At 47.1% G+C, this 17,420-nt stretch overlaps 1 protein-coding gene across 2 annotated transcripts in view; it reads left to right on the top strand.

Moving 5' to 3' along the window:
* Positions 1-17,420, top strand: part of LOC107321846 (uncharacterized) — a 110,179-nt gene that overhangs the window by 17,658 nt on the left and 75,101 nt on the right. For both annotated transcript variants that reach the window (XR_014936327.1, XM_085521480.1), the window contains exons 4-8: positions 1,778-1,831; positions 7,908-7,961; positions 11,134-11,187; positions 12,371-12,424; positions 16,537-16,581. Coding sequence is in view for 1 of the 2 variants with exons in the window: in XM_085521480.1 (XP_085377606.1) it covers positions 1,778-1,831; positions 7,908-7,961; positions 11,134-11,187; positions 12,371-12,424; positions 16,537-16,581 (261 nt within the window). In the remaining variant the exon portion in view is untranslated. The remainder of the gene's footprint in view (positions 1-1,777; positions 1,832-7,907; positions 7,962-11,133; positions 11,188-12,370; positions 12,425-16,536; positions 16,582-17,420) is intronic.

Below are 17,420 nucleotides of genomic sequence, written 5' to 3'. Positions count from 1 at the left end.
TGCTGTTTGGCTTGAGAAGAGAGAGGATCTGCTTTTGCCACGTTTCTCCTTGATCTCCGAGTTTGCTTGGTGTGATAACAAGGGGTGTGTGTGTGTTCTCTGCCATCAGTTTGCAGTGAGGTGCAGGAGAGAAGCCAGAGACAAGAAGCAAAGTGCTGGAGGAGGCTGTCAGCTCTGCTGGTCCCACAGGGCGTCCATGCAAAGGGAAGGCAGAAGCGATATCTTCCTCCAGCTGCCAGGAAAAGGAAACCCTCCTGCTCCTCGGAGCACTTCCCACTGCTCACAATGGGGTTCCCCAGGGATGCTTGAAGGAGTTACAGCAGAAAGGTCTGCCCAGGCTCTGTGTGGTTTGTTTAACTCTTCCCTGCACCTCTGAGTGAGGGGGGAGATGCTCTGATGAGCACAGGGATGCTACAGGCATTAGAATCATAGAGTCATTAAGGTTGAAAAAGATCTGTAAGATCATCCAGTCCAACCATCCACCTACCACCAATGCTGCCCATACACCACATCCCTCAGTGCCACACCTGTCCTTTCCTTGAGCCCCTCTATGGATGGTGCCTCCACCTCTCCCTGGGCAGCCTGTGCTGCTGCCCCACTGCTCCTTATGGGAAGAAATTCCTCCTAATACCTAGTACCAGGCTTTGGAGGCGTGCTGTGCTGATAGATGTCTCTTTCTTCTCACGTCTCAGAGCTTTACGTTTTAAGTGGGACAGCATCCATCGTCTGTAAGTAGCTGGGCCCTGCTCCAACCTTATTCTTCTCTGGCTGCCTCTGCGGATGTGCATTTTTCTCCATGTGTATTTCAGCTCTGCTCTCTCCACTTGTCTGACGTGGGCCCCTTGTCTGAAAGCCGGAGCTGGATGACACAGAGCCTTGTGCATGGGGCACGAGGCAGAGGAGGGATGAGTCACTGGGAAGGCACGGTGCGTGTCCCATCCAACCCAGCTCCCAAGGAACCATATGAGAAGCAGGAGCGTGGCCTCGTGTTATGTTTCACAGCAGCTACACATGTTCATCCAGCTACCCCTGTCATATCCACTGTGCTGTGCTTATTTCTTTTTGGACCTGCCCTTGCCCTGTGCATACTGACCACCGTATTGTGATGCCTTTTGACTGCTTGGATGGAGCCCTGGGCAGCCTTGTGTGCTGGCTGGCAAACAGCTCATGGCAGGGGATGGGGTTGGAACTGGATGATCTTTGAGATCCTTCCCAACCAAAGCTGTTCTGTGATTCTGTAATCCTGCAATACTTATCCTGCAGTCACTTTATCCCTCTTGTTTTCATGGAAGGAAAAAAAGGTCGAAGGAGAGGCAGTAAATTAAACTAAAATGGTCGGGATCCCTGAATTATGTGCAGTTTTCTGTATGCCTTTCCTTAACTCCGTATCCCCACTCCAGTGCAGGTATTAATTCTCTCCTTCGTTTTTGTCAGCTTTCAGTTTATTCTGAACAGTGCACGTTTTTGGAGAACATTTTTACTCATGGGGCCAAGTGCAACTGCAGCTGCTGTCAGCAGGAAGGTGGAGGAGGTCACCTCCTGTCTGGTACTTGAGAAACGTGGTTCTCAGGCAGTTGCATCTTCTCCTTCACATCCCCCATCACGTTTCTGCAGATGTTGTTGTGCACAGCTTGCAGGCCTTTATAGCAATAGCAAAAGTTGAAGGGGAGTTCTGGCCGTGTTGCTGTAATTTGCCATCCAAATGGGTCTCCTTGAAACACTCAAGAGAATCATCCTGCTGTAGAACAATCCATAACGTTTCTTTTTATTTTCCTAGGGTCCACCAGGTCTGCCGGGCTTACCAGGACCACCAGGCAAGAGAGGTTCCCGAGTAAGTGCTTTAAGAACTTCTATTTCTCTCCATCTGTACCTATTGCTGCCTGTCCTGCTGCTCCAAGGGCTGTTGTGTGGTCCTGTGGCTGAGCAGTGGTGGTCTGCCCTTCCTCCTTTCTTTCCTTCCCTGTTAAAGATTTCAGGATGGCACCTTTTGCTGATCTGCAGCCTCTCCAAGCTAAGATTTCACAGCAGCAAAGGCTGGGGATGAACGTTTTAAAATGGCTGTCAGAAGGATGAACTCTGTCTCATTTTGTTTCTGATAGGCATCATGCCCTACTCATATAGTTAAGCGCTGGCACCACTTTCATGGTAGCAAGGTGCTGTCCCACAAGGTACAGTTATGGAGCCTGTGTCCTGAGCGCTGAGCTGATGTGGGTTGGGAATCAACAGATATAGGAGTACAAGTCTTTATTTCATGAGTAGCTGGATCTGTGGTCCAGGCAGCATCCTGGCCTGGCAGCAGAGGGAGATTTTACTCACATCTATTTGGCTAAGTCTCAGTCCTGTGTAAGGTCTTTAAGGAACAGCCACGAAGCTAAGAGTGAGAAGTCTGTGTGCTCCTGGGGACACTTGTGGTCCTGGGAGGTAAATGAACATCCTTTCTGTAACTGTAACTGCAGCAACTGAACACAAATTTGGGCCCCAAGCGTAAGGCATCCGAGAGCTTCAGGCTGCTGTGTTTTATGGACAAGATAATGTGTTCCACATCAGAGCTGCCATTTGGTGAAATACCAGCACAACTGGTTATGCAGCTCCAATGCCTTCTGTGTACAGAAGCAGCCAACACATCAGTGCATTGCCTGGACTTTGGCTTTATCAGCAGGTCCCCATGAAGGCGGCAGGGTTGTTCTTACTCCAGCCCCAACCCCAAGCGGTTGTTTGGTGTTACTTCTTGCAGACCTATGGTGTGCAAACCAGGCTCCACGTCTGGAGGCCCAGCTGTGTGAATGACCAACTTTCACCTCTACCTCCAGATTCCACTATCTGCCAAAACAGCAGTTTCCCTAGGAGAGAAAAAAAGCATTGTGGAAAACCATGTCACAACTTGGCATTGCTCCCCATCCTATATTTAAGACAATCCCCCGAAAGACAATAAGCAACAGAGGATCTCTGAGTTCAGCCCCTGCCAGAGGTGCTGAGAATCAGCCCAGGGAAGAGTTCCCAGTTAGGAAGTGCTCACACAGCTGAGCCCAGCTTGGCTCAGGCTGCTGCATGGAGGCTGTGCTAATTTTGGGAGGGGGCAGAAGGGTCACCCTGTAAATGTCTGGCCTGGAGCACTGAAGACAGAACTGCTCTGTATGTGAGTTGTTTTGACTTTGCAGCGTGTCTCTAGTATCTTTTATTTTTTTTATTCTTGTGGTTCTTCAGGATTTAAGGACTTAACTGCAAGGAGAAGGACCTGCCAGAAACTAAGACAGGCTTAGGGGAATTCTTAACATCTTCTGCTTTTGTTATGTGTGACTTGCTCCAAAATAAATGTGCAGCATGGCTGGGGGTATGTTCTACCTCTGCTTCACTTGATCGTCCAGTAAAGCAGGCACAGTTCTTGTACCAGCCCATGGGTAATCCATGGGATGTTCCATGGGATGCCCCCTAAGCATTGACCTGCTGAGGGGAGGTGAGCATTGCGTGCAGCTCTGCAGTGCTGGATGCTGGAGGAAAAGAAGGGTTTCTTCTTGTCACCCGTGCAGTTTATGGCTGACATGATTGTCCTTGTTGTAGCTTGCATAATTCCTATGTTATTAATGCTTATACAATAACTTGGTTTATTTGAAAGCCTAGCTGCAGCATTTGACTCATGACCTTCTGTAGCTGTGAAGCCCATAATGTGGCTGTCTTGCTCATGTCGCGCAGTATTTCCACTCCTTTGAATTCTGTATTGCCTGTTTTATTTCCCTCTCTCCCCCCGTATTGGTCAGAGTTAAATGAAAGCTCAGATTAGCTTTTGCTTTGAGGGTGAGATTGTGGTCAGAGATGGTTTGTAAGGAAAGCTGGCTGCTCCCATGAGTCTGTCTCCTTGTTTCCAGCAGATAAATATCTCTGGCCTCGCCTTACAGCCAGAAAGTTGCTCTTCTATGTAAGCGAATGCCCCCGATTTGCAGTAACAAATGCCAGTCTGTAAAGGTTTGAAAGAGGGCTTGGGACACAGTGCTCAAATGCAATGCAGAGTAGAAGCCAAATGGGTTCTAAGGTCTTCTGGAAAATGACATCTCCTTGATTTTTAAGTTTACCCCTGTTTTAGGTGACTGAAATGAATGATACACCCAATCATTCTGCATCAGAGATCCATGGAGGCTGAATATTCACATGCCCTTCTCTCAGCCATAAGGACACAGGGGTTTACTAAATAAAAGCTGAGTGTTTCTCACTGTTGTGTAAGGGATCCCTTGCTTCCTAATATCCAGCCTGAGCCACCCTCACCCCTCGGTCTGCTTGAACTCAATATCCCCATTTAACACAGGAGAGCAAACTCAGGTGCTGGGGACACATTTTCCCCAAGGAATGTGTTTTACCCCTGGCCACCCAACAGGCCAGAGGCAGAATTTGGAGTGAAGCCTGACACACTGCTACTGCTCTTGTTTGACCTGTCAGACCATTGCAGGAGAAATGCACTCACATGTGCTTCAGGATGCTCTTACCATGCTCCTGTGAACCTTGAAAGATGGCAAGGTCCTGGCATGACACATCCCTGCGACATTTAGTCTGTGGTTGCAGAAAGTCTCCCCTGCCTTCCAAATGCACTGCTTCCCCCTGATAGAAGCAAGGAGGCAGCCAGCTGTTCGGGTTCCCTGTATCCTCATTCCACAAGGAAGACTTTCCCATTTCTGAAAAGAAATGTGTTTAGAAACTGTTTGTTTGGTTTCACCTCAAATATTTCGCTCGTTTTTCAGCAAGCCAAAGGTCAGAGCAGGAGCTGTAGGTCAGAGAAAAGGGAAAGCCCAGTGCGTAATGAGTTCTGAATGAGCGGCCGCTCCTCTGACTGAAGCCTTCTCACATTTAGCAGGAGTTCTGAGGATATTCCCCCCCTTGTGAATGCTGAAGCAGTGAACACAGTTACACTTTTGTTAATCTGGGGGGGCTGTGAACCAGTGTGCATGAAAGCACTTCTGTCAGCCTGGTCCCATCTCCAGGCACGTCACCCAGAACTGCATGGCACAGTGCCGCTCCCAAGTGGCTGCCATTCATGTAGATTACATTCCAGTTAGATGACAAAGCCGTCACCTTTGGGAAGCCCTCATCATTTGGAGAACACACTCAGGGATTGTTCTGGCTGCTCTGTCACTGAGCCTTGGGCTGCTGCTCTCTGGGATAACATTTTCTATGGCATTTCTGGTGCGAGGTTTGGACTGTTTCAGATGCGAGTTAGTTTGTCGCTAGGCTGGGTTGGTTCAGCCATAATAAGGGAGACAACAGGAATGAGCAGAGAGGCACAGTTGCAAATAGTAATATGTGCTGTGGGATTTTTTGATTGACTGGTCTCAGCGTTGTCCCATCCTGAGTATAGAAGAAACAAAACTGATGTAATGATCTTAGAATTATATAATCATTTGAGCTGGAAGGGACCCTTAAAGGTCATCTGATCCACCTCTCTGCAAACAACAGGGACACCCACAGCTCCATCAGGTGCTCAGAGCTCCGTCCAGCCTGGCGGTCTCTAAGAATGACTGTAAATGATGATAAACATTCTTAGGAGAATCATGATTTCTAGATATGAGTGAGAAAATGAACCAAATCCAGGATAATGTGAGTGAAATATAGTGATTAACTGTAGAGCAATGGAGCAATTAATTCTTGAATTGCTTCTCCATGGAGGGGGAGCACTGACTGGAGATGGGCAGTTCTGCTGGATGCAGCAGGAGAAGTGGAATGAAGGTAGGAGTTGGTCTAATAGAACAAGTGTGTATAGCCTGGGGGGTATGATGACCTACTGGGGTTTGCAGATAGGTAAGTGGATTAATGTGGAAGGCTTACCTACATGATGCTGTACTGCTAACAGCTCCCAGGGCGGTGCTGTCCCGCACCTTCTGTCACCCAGCCCAACTAAATGTACCACACCGCATCTCCCTCGTCTGCCAAGAATGTGGGTGGAAGCGTAGATTCAGGACTAACCGTGTTGGAACACATCGAGATCAGTTATTTTTACCATTTTTAGGACTACTGCCAGACTACGCCCTTTTCTCTCCGCAGTTACGAGAGCAGTTTAAAATGTCTAGAGCAGTCCCCAGACGTGGTTACAGCAGCCACTGATGTGCCAGACTGGACTTCCCACTGTCACTTCATCAGCAGGATGTGGCTGCTTTTCACCAGCATAAGACCACATTGGTCTCTGGGAGTAGGATGGGTTTCTGCTCTTCCTTTGCTCAGATTACACGCTATGAGTCTCATTGAATTCAGCGGTAAATCCTCCGTCTTGTATGTCAGGAGCCCGTGTTTTCTCATAATCACATGTTTTAGCACTGGGTAATGGGACCAGATTCTTTCTCCTGTCTTCCCCCTTCCACAATCCCACTTTCGTTTAAGGCTTTATGATTGCATTGTGTTTTGGTTTAGCTCTGGAAGAGGCTGCACCACATTTGGCTGGAGGCACAACGAGTCTCCTAACCAGGAGCTCTTGGTGGGCAGCCCAGCTTCCTACATTCCAGCTTTCCTCCTGGAAACTCTCCCTGTCAGTAAGGAGTCACCAAACCCTGCCGTTCCCTCCAGCCTGACTCTTTTAAGCCTGCCCCAGGCTATGGCAGAGCACAGACTTCAGCTAACTGCATTGACGTGGGCTATGAGCCAAGCTGCCCAGCTCCAAATTTGAATAACAGCTGAATTCCCTCCTCAAATCTAACAGCAGTCAGGATTTATGAACTCTGCTCAGTGCTACCTAGATTATTGCTTATGCATAAGTGCTTTTTAGGAACCCATCTTTTATACAGACTTTACTGCTCTGGTTTCTGCCACTTGTATTGATTTTCATCCTTATTTAGGACCTGGAAGACTTGAGTTCAAGTGCTTTTGCTACTGCAGGCTTGAACATGAAGTCTCCATCCCACCCAGCGAGACAAACAGACGATGTCATACTTTAGTGGGAAAAGGAATTTATTCAAGACCACTGGGTTACAGCACTTGTATGGGTTTTCAAATTACCATTTGATGCTCCTTAATTTTAATTGAAGTTGCTTCAGTGTTATTGAAAATTCACGGGCAGACTTAAAGGTATCAGTGAGTTTTGCTCATTGTAAAGGGTTTAGCTTACTGAGAAGGTGCATGAGTTGCTTTTCATCCCCCAGCCCACCCTCCTTCTAACTGGAGGGTACATTACGGTGCTCCTGACGGTGGTGCAAAGCTCGCACGCAGTCTTGGCAGAACAGAAGCCCTTGGAATCAAGTCTTCAGGTTGTTTCATCTCTCAGGAACGTGTTCAAGTGGACTTAGAATTATTACTACTTCTGCCTGAAAGGTTAACAGAACTTTTGTGTTATATACAATCCCAGGATAAACTATTCATGGCTGTTTATTCCAGATAACTCCTTAAACAGCCGTTGGAAAGTATGTAAAGTGCTTTCAAAGTGTGATGTAAAAGGAGATGCTGGTGTGTGTGATCTGAGGTAGATGCCCTAACGGTGTCGTTGTCTTGTAAGAGCTGTGCAGAAACACTGATCTAAATGGTATTTATTTTTAAATTGGGTCTTGCCATCCGTTCTTTCCCCCTCCAAAGACAAAAATCTCTTGTCCTTGTAGGGGGAAAGAGTTCATCTTATATAAATAATGAGACATTTTAAATTTCCCTTTAGTAACCGCTTCTATCCTCTTCCATTTTTACCCAACAAGGTGTCCCCATCCCCACACACTTGCACTGCCCTTTGCCCACCTCCAGCCCTTCCTGGGGCTCCTTGCACAGCTCCCCTGACTCTGAGTTATTTCTGTGCCTGGATGGGGGGATATTTGGTGTCAATGAACCATCTCATGGTCATGGTGGATCTTGTGATGGACACATGTTGACTTCCCATAGGGTGGGCAGGAGGTGGTGCTGATGAACATTACTGACCCCTCTTGACTTCATTTTGTGTGTGTTGTGTTTTTTAGGGTCCTCCAGGTCCCCATGGAAACCCTGGCTCACCTGGACCCCCAGGCCTGAAAGTAAGTGCACCCTGATGGGCACAAGGAGCTTTATCTTCGTGTTTCTGATGTTTCCCATTGGGGCTCTCAGCAGAACAAAGAGTAGCTGAAGCCATTTATCCCCTCCCCTCTGCTTGGACACAGCCAAAGCCTTCTCCTGTGCTTACAGGAGACCCTGCTGTGCACCTTGATTCTCAACTCTCCCTGATTTCAAACACTTCATAATTAGGATCCTGTCTGAGCTATGCCTGTGGCAGGGAGCAAGCTGCTGTGCTGATATGAGGGCAATGGGATCCCTCATAACATCCCACCACATCCTGATTTCTCCACTCTGTTTCTCATGGATTTCACAGCATCCATCAGCAGCGGGGGCTTAGCAGCACCCACTTCTCCTCTCATTTCCTCCTCCCTCACCGCCCCTTCCCTCTGCAGAGCTTCTGTGCAGCTGGATCCCTTCCCCATCAGATCCCACTGCTGCCCCCTGTGTGTCCTCATCTCTCCCACAAGGTCTTTTCTGGGGCCTAAAAGTCATTGAGATTTGAAGGGCAGTGCTTAGCACAGAGGTTTGCACTAACAAGGAGGCTGTAGGTGCGAGCAAGAGTCCTTTCTTTTTATGATCTCATAGTAGGCAGGGATATGAGGAACACTATTGATGCTCTGGGAAAAAGATTGTGGAAACTTGGCACGCTGCCGTTACGCGATTAAAAATCAGGCACTGGAGACATGCTGGTGAACAGCAGCTGTTTTACATTCTGCAGTGTAGCTATATGGCCTGAAAAGCGAGGCTGTAAAAGTTCTATATCTTCAGTGCTCTGCATTTATTCTCCATCAGTGACTTCCAGATCACACTTGCTGAGTTTTACAAGTCAAATCAAAGCCCTTTTTACCTAACTTCTAGTCGTGCAAATTCAGCCTGATCCAACCTGTGCAGCCAAAATGCTTTTCTGTGCTATGGTTGTTTTTAACATTAGCCCAATGTCAGAACTCATCACATAGCCATCAAGCTGTATTCAGCTGGCTTCTTATTAGAAATGCTTCTGTAAGTATGTTTCTCCCATCCTGGCTGGCTGCCAAAAGCCTTTGGTGGATGGATTGCTGTAGCAGTCTGCAGCAGAGATGTGGGGCCACCAGTCTGCACTGTGCCAGTTAATTTTGCCCTGATGCTGTTTGCAGGATCAGGCTGTTCTCCATGATGCTCTGTCACAAGAAGCATTGGGCTTGCAATGGGAACTGAGAGCTGCAGCTCTGGTGTAATAAGACCAGCTGTGACTCCACCTCTATTAATGAGAGCCTTCTAAGATGTGACTGCAAGACTTTTGCATATGAAGCACTCCTTGTAAGGTTCCCAGAGCTTTGATTTCCATCCTTCCCTTGATTTCTTCAGTACTGTAGCAGTCCCAGAAGCTGGAGTTCACAGAAAATGAAGGTATTTCATCCCCTTACATTTTAAATCCCCTTCACTGGGGCCCACAAACCTGCACCTTGGACCTGCTGTCCTCTTAGCATGCCCAGCCCATGGCCAGAGCTCTGGCCTGTGCTGTAGGCAGGACAGCCCCGAGCAGATCTACTGCTGGGTCCCTGCAAGTGGGCTCTGCCTGCCCTCAGCATCCCTTAATCACATGGAAAAAACAAGCAGCTCAAAAAGGAAGCTGAACTTTCCCAGATAGATAGAGCTTGGAAGCAATGACTAACAGCAAGTATTGTCACTGAGGAAGTAACCCAGGGGCATAATTTTTTATCAGCTGAATTAACAGAGCACTCGTGAGGTCAGACAGTGCCTGTGTACAAGTGGAGGTGATTCCACAGTGAGGATGCCCAGCAGCATCAGGATTGGGAGGGACCTGTCAGCAGGCTGTTGTTTTCCAAAGGCATTACAGCAACCTGCCTGAGGATCAGAGCAGTGTGGAGCATAGAGCACAAGGCACACACAGCTAACATCATCTGGACCTCACCAGGAAGCAATGTGAGAGGCATCCCACTGAGCACTCGGGAAGGCTCCTGGAGGTGGTGGTTGTCTACCTGCAGCATTACATTCATTTTGCTGAAGCAAAGTGGCTGTGATCTCAGGCACCCACAGACAGCTCAGAGTGGGAGACTTGCCTGATAACAGCTGCATGCAAAGCAAGATCGTCTGCGTGACTTCATGTAGTGCTTGGAAACCAGGCAGCCTTCATTCAGAAACTCTACACATGCATCTGCCTTGAGTTGGCAGCGCTCCCTACAGTCCATAGCCAAGCAGACTCACACACCAAACCTTGCAGCTTGTGGTGGATGGTGGGAGGGGAGAAAGGGGTGTGCAAGGTGTGTCAGATGCAGTGATGCTACATGGAGAAGCTGCTCAGCTGGCCATAGCTAGACCTTCATGTTGCTAATGAGAAACACCAACTAGCAGATAATAATATTCTCCTGTAGGGTCCAACCTTCAGGTTCTTTCAAGCACTTCCCTTGAAAACCAATAATTACCTCTTCCAAAAGAATCTGGTGTACTGCAAATCTCATCCCCTTTTTCCTGCTTCTATCCCCCTTTCCACCTTTTAAGGTTTTAATCTGGAATTTTCCAAGGACTCTCCTGGAATTAGCTGCTGACAAGTAGCTCAAATCGTATCAGGAAGTTGGCCTTCAGTTGTATTTTCTCTTGTCTCATCTGTTATACAGGAAAATAATGCATTCTGCCACTTAAGTGTGTGCCTCTTCCTCTGCCAGCCTGAACGCCTCCCAATTGCTCTGGCTGTTGGTGGTGTTTAATTAGTGTAGCTTTCTCTCTAGTTTCATCTGTTCCCCACAGTTAAAGAAAACAACAGCAGCTAGGAAGTTGTTAAGGATGGTTTATCCACAATAATAGGCTTGGTAATTATTTTTGTGATGGTAGTTGTAGGCAAGGAAGAAATCACGGCTGTCTGATCTAATAAGTATCAGAAGTCCTGACATCGCCTTCTTCCAGATATCCTTTTTTTAGTCGATTTAATACTGTCAAATACTATTTAAAACTGAGTGCTTTAGCAGCAGTATGAACTCGTCAAAACCAGCCGTGGCAAAACAGAGCTATACCTGAGGGCTTTGATGCATCTGAGGCATGGGAAGAAGACAGAGGTGAAACAAAATGTTGGTTTCAATTGGGGGCTTGATTGAAGCAAGACCACATCAATGGGTTGGGTCTCTGAGTGGTGCCACTAATTTAAGTTTCAAATTTCAGGGTCAGAAAGGTGATCCTGGGCTGTCACCTGGAAAAGCTCGCAGAGGACCAAAGGTAAGATGGCATTGAGATCATGTTGTGCTTCAAGCCCTGTGCCTACACATGGAGAGGGTCCATACTGCAGCCATGAGCAGCACAGCCTCTTTGTGGAACTAAAACTTAAGACTTGGACTCTGGATTCAGGACTAAAGTGGGTTAGCTGAGTTGAGGACTGTGTGCTCTGCCAATTCCTTTCAGTGAATGACGAGCCCCATTTTTGCAGTTTCACAGCTGAGTGAATTTTACAGAGGCCACAAGACCTTAGAGAGGTCTAGAAATGAATAGAAGGGCAATCAGGGCTTCACACTATCTATCTCAATTAGTTCTTTCCGTGGTGGCTACACAATACTTCGTAATTCACATCCAGGATAAGAGGCCTGTGTTTTTTTTCCTTTCACCATAAGCCTTGCTATAAATGCACCATTAATAGAAAGCATCAGCCATGACGAGCTCAGACCCTCCATTTGAAAGCAGATGCCTCAGTGCTCTGTGGGGCTGTGAGCTGCTCACAAGCACTGAGATGGCTGAGTCTGAAATGACACATTGAACTTAACAGCACGAGGTGCCTTTGGAAACGTCTGGGGCTGTATCAGAATGGCATCACATGGAAACCATCCACCCACACAATCTGGAACTGTTTTCTTGCAAGCATGCTCATTGTAAGAAGGGGAGAGATCCAGATTGCTTTTAGCTCATGTTAACAAGGCTTTGTTCCTGTTAGCAGTAATAGAAACAAGGAATTTCCAGCGGGAGTTTGGAGTGATGCCTAATTTTCAAGCTAGATACTCCAAATGCGTTTTCACTAAGCAGGCACAGCACAATGCTTAGGGTCCTGGAAGGAGTTCTTCATCTTAATCAAAGGAGGCCCAAGTGGGCTTGAACTGATGGATGAATGTCAGCATTCTCACACCGAAGAGCTTCTCACTCCTGTGGTGGTTTGGGTTTTTTAAGCATTCGTTCTGTTGGTGAAAACTGGACTCCAGCAGCAGCTGTCATTGATTAACTGGGCCTATTATTTATATCAGCCAGCTAATAGAGATGGGGTTTAAATATACACTTCATATCCAGGCGGAGTTACAATTAGAATCAGAAGTGCCAATAGTTGGGTACTGCTGTAAGCAAAATTACTTCAGTAACAGTATGTTAAGCACAGGGAAAATGTTGCTGAAAACTAATGCAAGTTTCTTGTTTCGTGTAGGGAGATGTGGGCTTACCTGGTCTGACTGGGTTCCCTGGGCCGCCTGGTAGAAAGGTAAGCATTTCTAGTCCTTTTCTAGTGAATTACATCACAATTTTTAATTCACCTCAGCAATCCATATGCTGAATGCAAGAGTATATATCTTCTATATCAAGGACACTTGAATTGACCTTCCAGTTCCAGGCTGTGTTGGTAGGTTGGGTTGGTTTTCTAGAAGCTGTTGCAGGTTGTTGTTTGATAGTTGGATTTGCCAGGTGGGAACCCCTCCCCAGGGAGCCAGCACTGACATAGCAAAGCTGAATGGTTAAAACTGGCATCTTGGTTCAAGTTCTCCATCATTAAATGGTATTTTATCAGTAAATGAACCATTGAAGTTGTGCTGCTGTTCCTTGGCCCAATTAGCTGCACACAAACACCCACTCATGTATGCCTTAAGACTCTGGGGAGAGAAAGAAGATGTGTAGAAGAGCAAAAGAAACCTTCCCTCTCCATGCTCGCTGTATGCTTCATATTGGAATGAAACTGAAAGAAGTAGGAGCTAGGGTTGTTTGTTTTCTTCTCTCTTATGCTTGGAGTGCTGTGTGGAGCTAGGAGCAGTAGGGGGATTAATTAGCATTCTTTTGCAGTCACAAACTCTAACAAACGCAGTGCAAAGAGTATCATTTTCCTGATATAACAGCTCATAAAGCAAAACCTTGTGGTTACAATCAGCAAAACAACGTCAGGAAAGCAAGGCCTCGTGGTGGGAAAAAGTGGAGACGGAATAGGAGATTGAACCAACATTCCTGAGTCTAGCACATGGCCTTCACTCCTGATTTTGGCTCCCCCAGGACAGGGCAGAGGCAGGGATGTGCTTCTGTTTCTCTCTGTAATGACCAAGTTGGATGCTGATTTTTTTTTCCCTTTGGTGAAGCTTAAAAATAAAACACCTCCCAGTAGCACTAGGCTGGCAATGGCTTTGGTGTAACCTGGCTTTTATTAGCATCCTGCAGTAAGAAGAAAATATTACAGCTGTTGGAGAAATGTTTGGAAAAATCTTTTTTTTTTTTTTCTTATAATCTGGATTCCCTGCTGGCATCCTCCCAGTGCAAATATGCTGGTGGTTGGCTGAAAATAGGCAACACAACTTGGCTACCAGCAAGCAGGAACGCCTTGGAAATGGACGGCCCTCCCGCTCACTGCATGGAAGGGCAGTTGTGAGGGCTTTGATCTGAAAGCTCTCTGTAGAGACTTTCAAAGAGTGCAGAAGAAAGAAAACGTTTTTCTCACTACATAAAATACACGTCTCGGTAGGATGAGCTGGAGTCGCAACCAGGCGGCAGATGGTTCTGGGCAGCGTGACTTGTAGCATGGAGCCGGCCCTCTGGATACAAACCATTGTAGGGCTGGAGAGTCTGATCTGCCACGCAGATACATCTCAGCATAGTGCTGCATCGTTACCATCAGCCACAAGGGCTGCAGAGAGCCCATGGCTGCAGCAGGGTGCCAGATTGAGTGGGACTGCAGCAGGGAGAGAGAGGGTATGTTCAATAGGACAGGTGATGGGTTGGTGGTTGAGCTGAGTGGTCTAAGAGGTTTTCTCTGATCATAAAGATTCTGTGATTCTTAGAAGCTTTGCTGAAGTCACCTGGGGACTAATGGCAGAGCTGGGAGGTGCTCAGTGCTTGCAAATCCTGTCATGCAGATCTCACTCCGTGCCCTCTTCACTCCTTATTTGCTGTCGGAGTGCAGGATGGCTCTTTATAGCAGGGAGAGGGTGGATTATAAATATCATCACAGATGAGCAAATCTTTCACTGGAGTGCAATTTCCTTTCTAAATCACAGCCCTTTGTGTCGAACACCCTGTAATCATCAGGAAGTGTTTGGATAAAGGAGCAAATGCTGTTGTTTTCATACCCTCTGCCCTGTCATTTTAGTGCTATTTGAAGAGGATTAACAGGTAAATGCTTTCACATTCCAGCCAACTTTAGCTTATACAAGCTTTTCTGTTTTCTCCTCATTGTAATTAACCCGAGACGAAAATAACAGCAGTATACTTTGAAATAATACACACATTCAGAGCACTATAAATAGTAAGGAGGGTATTTAATATGATGCAACAGCAGTAGAGTGTGTACCTAACTTCAGAGCAATTCACTTACCATTAGAGAGAGAGTAATGCAGTGCTTGGTGCTGACAAGAGCTCAAGGGATGTTCAGAGTGAGGGAATAATGGAGCCAGGGAGAGATCAGCAAGGTGGGATCTCAAGGGGCAGGTTCCCATCTCCAGCTGATCCCACCCTGCTGATCCCATCTTACTGGTCCCATCTGTTGGTCCTGCTTTGGGAGCTGCTGACAAAAACATGCAAGCAGCACTCAGAGGAAAGGCCATTTGGAGGGTCTAGAGTAGGGATAGCCAGTAGCCCAATGGTCTGCAGGTTAACCAGAGCTTTCTTGGGGGAGTGCAGCTCTATCAGAAGAAGAGGCCGTGATCCTCAGCGAGGTCGAGCAGGGGAGAATAGGTGAGAAGGGAATCAATGTTTTTCCAAGCCAAAATGTCTGAAATAACAAGCGAGGAGGAATGCAAAGGGGAGTGGGTAGTAGCCAGGATGGCTGAGAACATTGCATACCTCTGCCAGCAAAGGCTTAGGCTGCAGGTCTAGAATAGCCCAGGGGAGGAATAAAAAAGCAGTTAAGCAGAGGTGTGGAGCTGGGAGCAGAAACAGCCCTGGGTTCATCTGGTGAGGGAAATAAGAGGCCAAGAGCTGACCAAGCCAGAGCCTGGTGGTGGCTTCCAGACACAGGGTGCTCCCAATGTGTGTGGGAAGCTCTGGGCTGGGATGGGGCAAGCAGCAGGGTCTGAGCTGCAAAGAGCAATCAGAACCCACTGTGAAAGCATTTGGGGGCATTTTTGTAGGTTTTTTTATTGGTGGTATTTATGCAAATATTATTTCGTGTTGATTTTCTCTCTCCATTTGATTCAAGTTCAATGTTCTGCCTTGTTTTAATCTCTCCAGTAGCCCAGCTAACAATCACCCCTCTAACTGAATGCAATCATAAAATGGTTTGTGTTGGAAGGGACCTTTAGAAGCCATCTGGTCCCACTCCCTGCAATGAACAGGGACACCCACAGCCCCACTAGGAGCTCAGAGCCCCATCCAGCTCTGACCTTGAGTGTCTCCAGAGAGGGGGCATCCCCCACCTCTCTAACCCAACCCCAGTGCCTCCCCACCCCTATTGCAATCTCCTCATCTGCTCTGACACCACCTGATAGAAATGAGATTTAAATAGCTGAAACAACAGCTTCAGGGAAAGAGCAAAAAAACCTGACGTGGCTGCCACGTGCAGAGTTTCTTTGGTGTTTGGAAAGAGACTGGAGGTAAATGCTGGGGAAAGAGGACCCCAAATACACACTGATCAGTCTGCAGCTGAACAGGCTGCCTTTGTTCCGCATTAAAAAGGAAATAGTGAAAAACTGAAGCAGATTTATGAAAGACCTGTGAGAGTGATTTGAAGCCTGCAACACCTGCCAGCTGCAAGCTGCATTAAGGAGCTCTAATTTGGAAGAGAGCGAGTTAAGAGGCAGCTTGCTCACCATTTTAGGTAGCTCTGTAAGGAAGGGCTCTGGATCTTGTCACACCTTGTAATAATTAGATTAGAAAAGCTGGAAGCGAGACAAGTTTGAGCTGGAAGCCAAACTGAAGCTTCCCATGACGGTAAATGGTTTTGCTGGTGTTTCCTGTGGCCTTTTCTGTTCTCAAACAAAAGTGAAGGTTTTCTCTGAAATGCAGGTGACCCTACAGGGCTCAGAGCAAGGATGGCTGGATGAAATGGTACAGAAATGATCAATGCTTTCACCACAGCCTTCAGATCTACAGCTGAGATGCAGGCTGTTCTGAAGGCAGATATCTCTGCACCTGCCCAAACCCTCTGCCCTATAAACCTGTGGTTTCCTAGGGATTAAGGGTAATGGTGTGGGTTACAAACCTGAGTATAGCTGCAGCCCTCTGGCTGTGGATGGAGCAAGTCCTTGCTGAGCAGCCTCCAGCACAGCCTGAGAACATCAGCAGATATTGGCAATGCATGGTGAAAGCTTATGGTGGTGTGGTCCTATTCCATACCCAAAGAACTGCCTCTTCCCTGAACATTAGTCCTAATTATTTATCTTTTCTACCCTATTTCAACAGGGATATAAAGGCTACCCTGGACCACCAGGTCACCCTGGAGACCAGGTGAGTTCCCAGCTCCCAGCACTGAACCTACAGAGTGGGACAGATTGACCTGATGCTGCTTTGGGTGCTGTACAGCATCAGTAGGAGCGGGGAGCTCCATGCACACATGATGGGAGGCACAGCGCATCAGTTTGCGTGTTGGTGGGAGGAGGCTGCCTCGGGGTTTCTAAATTTAAGTTCTAATTTTTATTGCTCAACCCCATTAGGTCTGTGTGGTGGAAAAAATACCAGCTTACCCTGCTCCCCCTTCCTTCCCTTACATTAATTTCAGCTGGAGTTTACTAGCTGCATCGGGTTAAGCACTAACATGTAATTCCCTCTCAGAGCCCATTTCCACACTCCCCCTTTCCCCCCTTTATTTGGTTAGGTCTGATGTTTGCAGTTCAGGGGGAGAAAAAAAGGGCAATGAATAGCAGGCCCTGTTAGCAATGATGTTAAAGGATATTATACATGAATCCGTTTAGTTCTGAAGAATTTTGGCAGTGCTTCCACAGCAGCAAAACGGTTCCATATGCCAGATATAGATGCAGCCTTACACCTTCTCTAAGCCTCCTTGTTTCAGACTATCTGCTGCTTTCACTGCAGATGGAGGGAGAAGGGCACAGACCGACACGTGCTGGACGTGTGGATGATATTGCCTTGCTTTTCTGCTTGCTTTTTTGCCTCTTGTCCTTTTATTCCGCCGTCTGCCTTTCACATTTTTGTCTCTATAGATTTACATCGCAGCTTTATGATTAAATCACAGATCTAATCCATTCCACCCCAGTTCAAAGCAGCTCAAACGCTCCCCAAGGTGTGTGGCCATCCCCTTACCTTCTTCTTTTTGTTTCTTTCCAAAG

The sequence above is a fragment of the Coturnix japonica genome, chromosome 21 (assembly GCF_054131305.1).
Source record: "Coturnix japonica strain WE chromosome 21, WE-NBRP24, whole genome shotgun sequence".
Classification (NCBI taxonomy): domain Eukaryota; kingdom Metazoa; phylum Chordata; class Aves; order Galliformes; family Phasianidae; genus Coturnix; species Coturnix japonica.
This window is presented reverse-complemented; position numbering and strand designations above follow the sequence as displayed.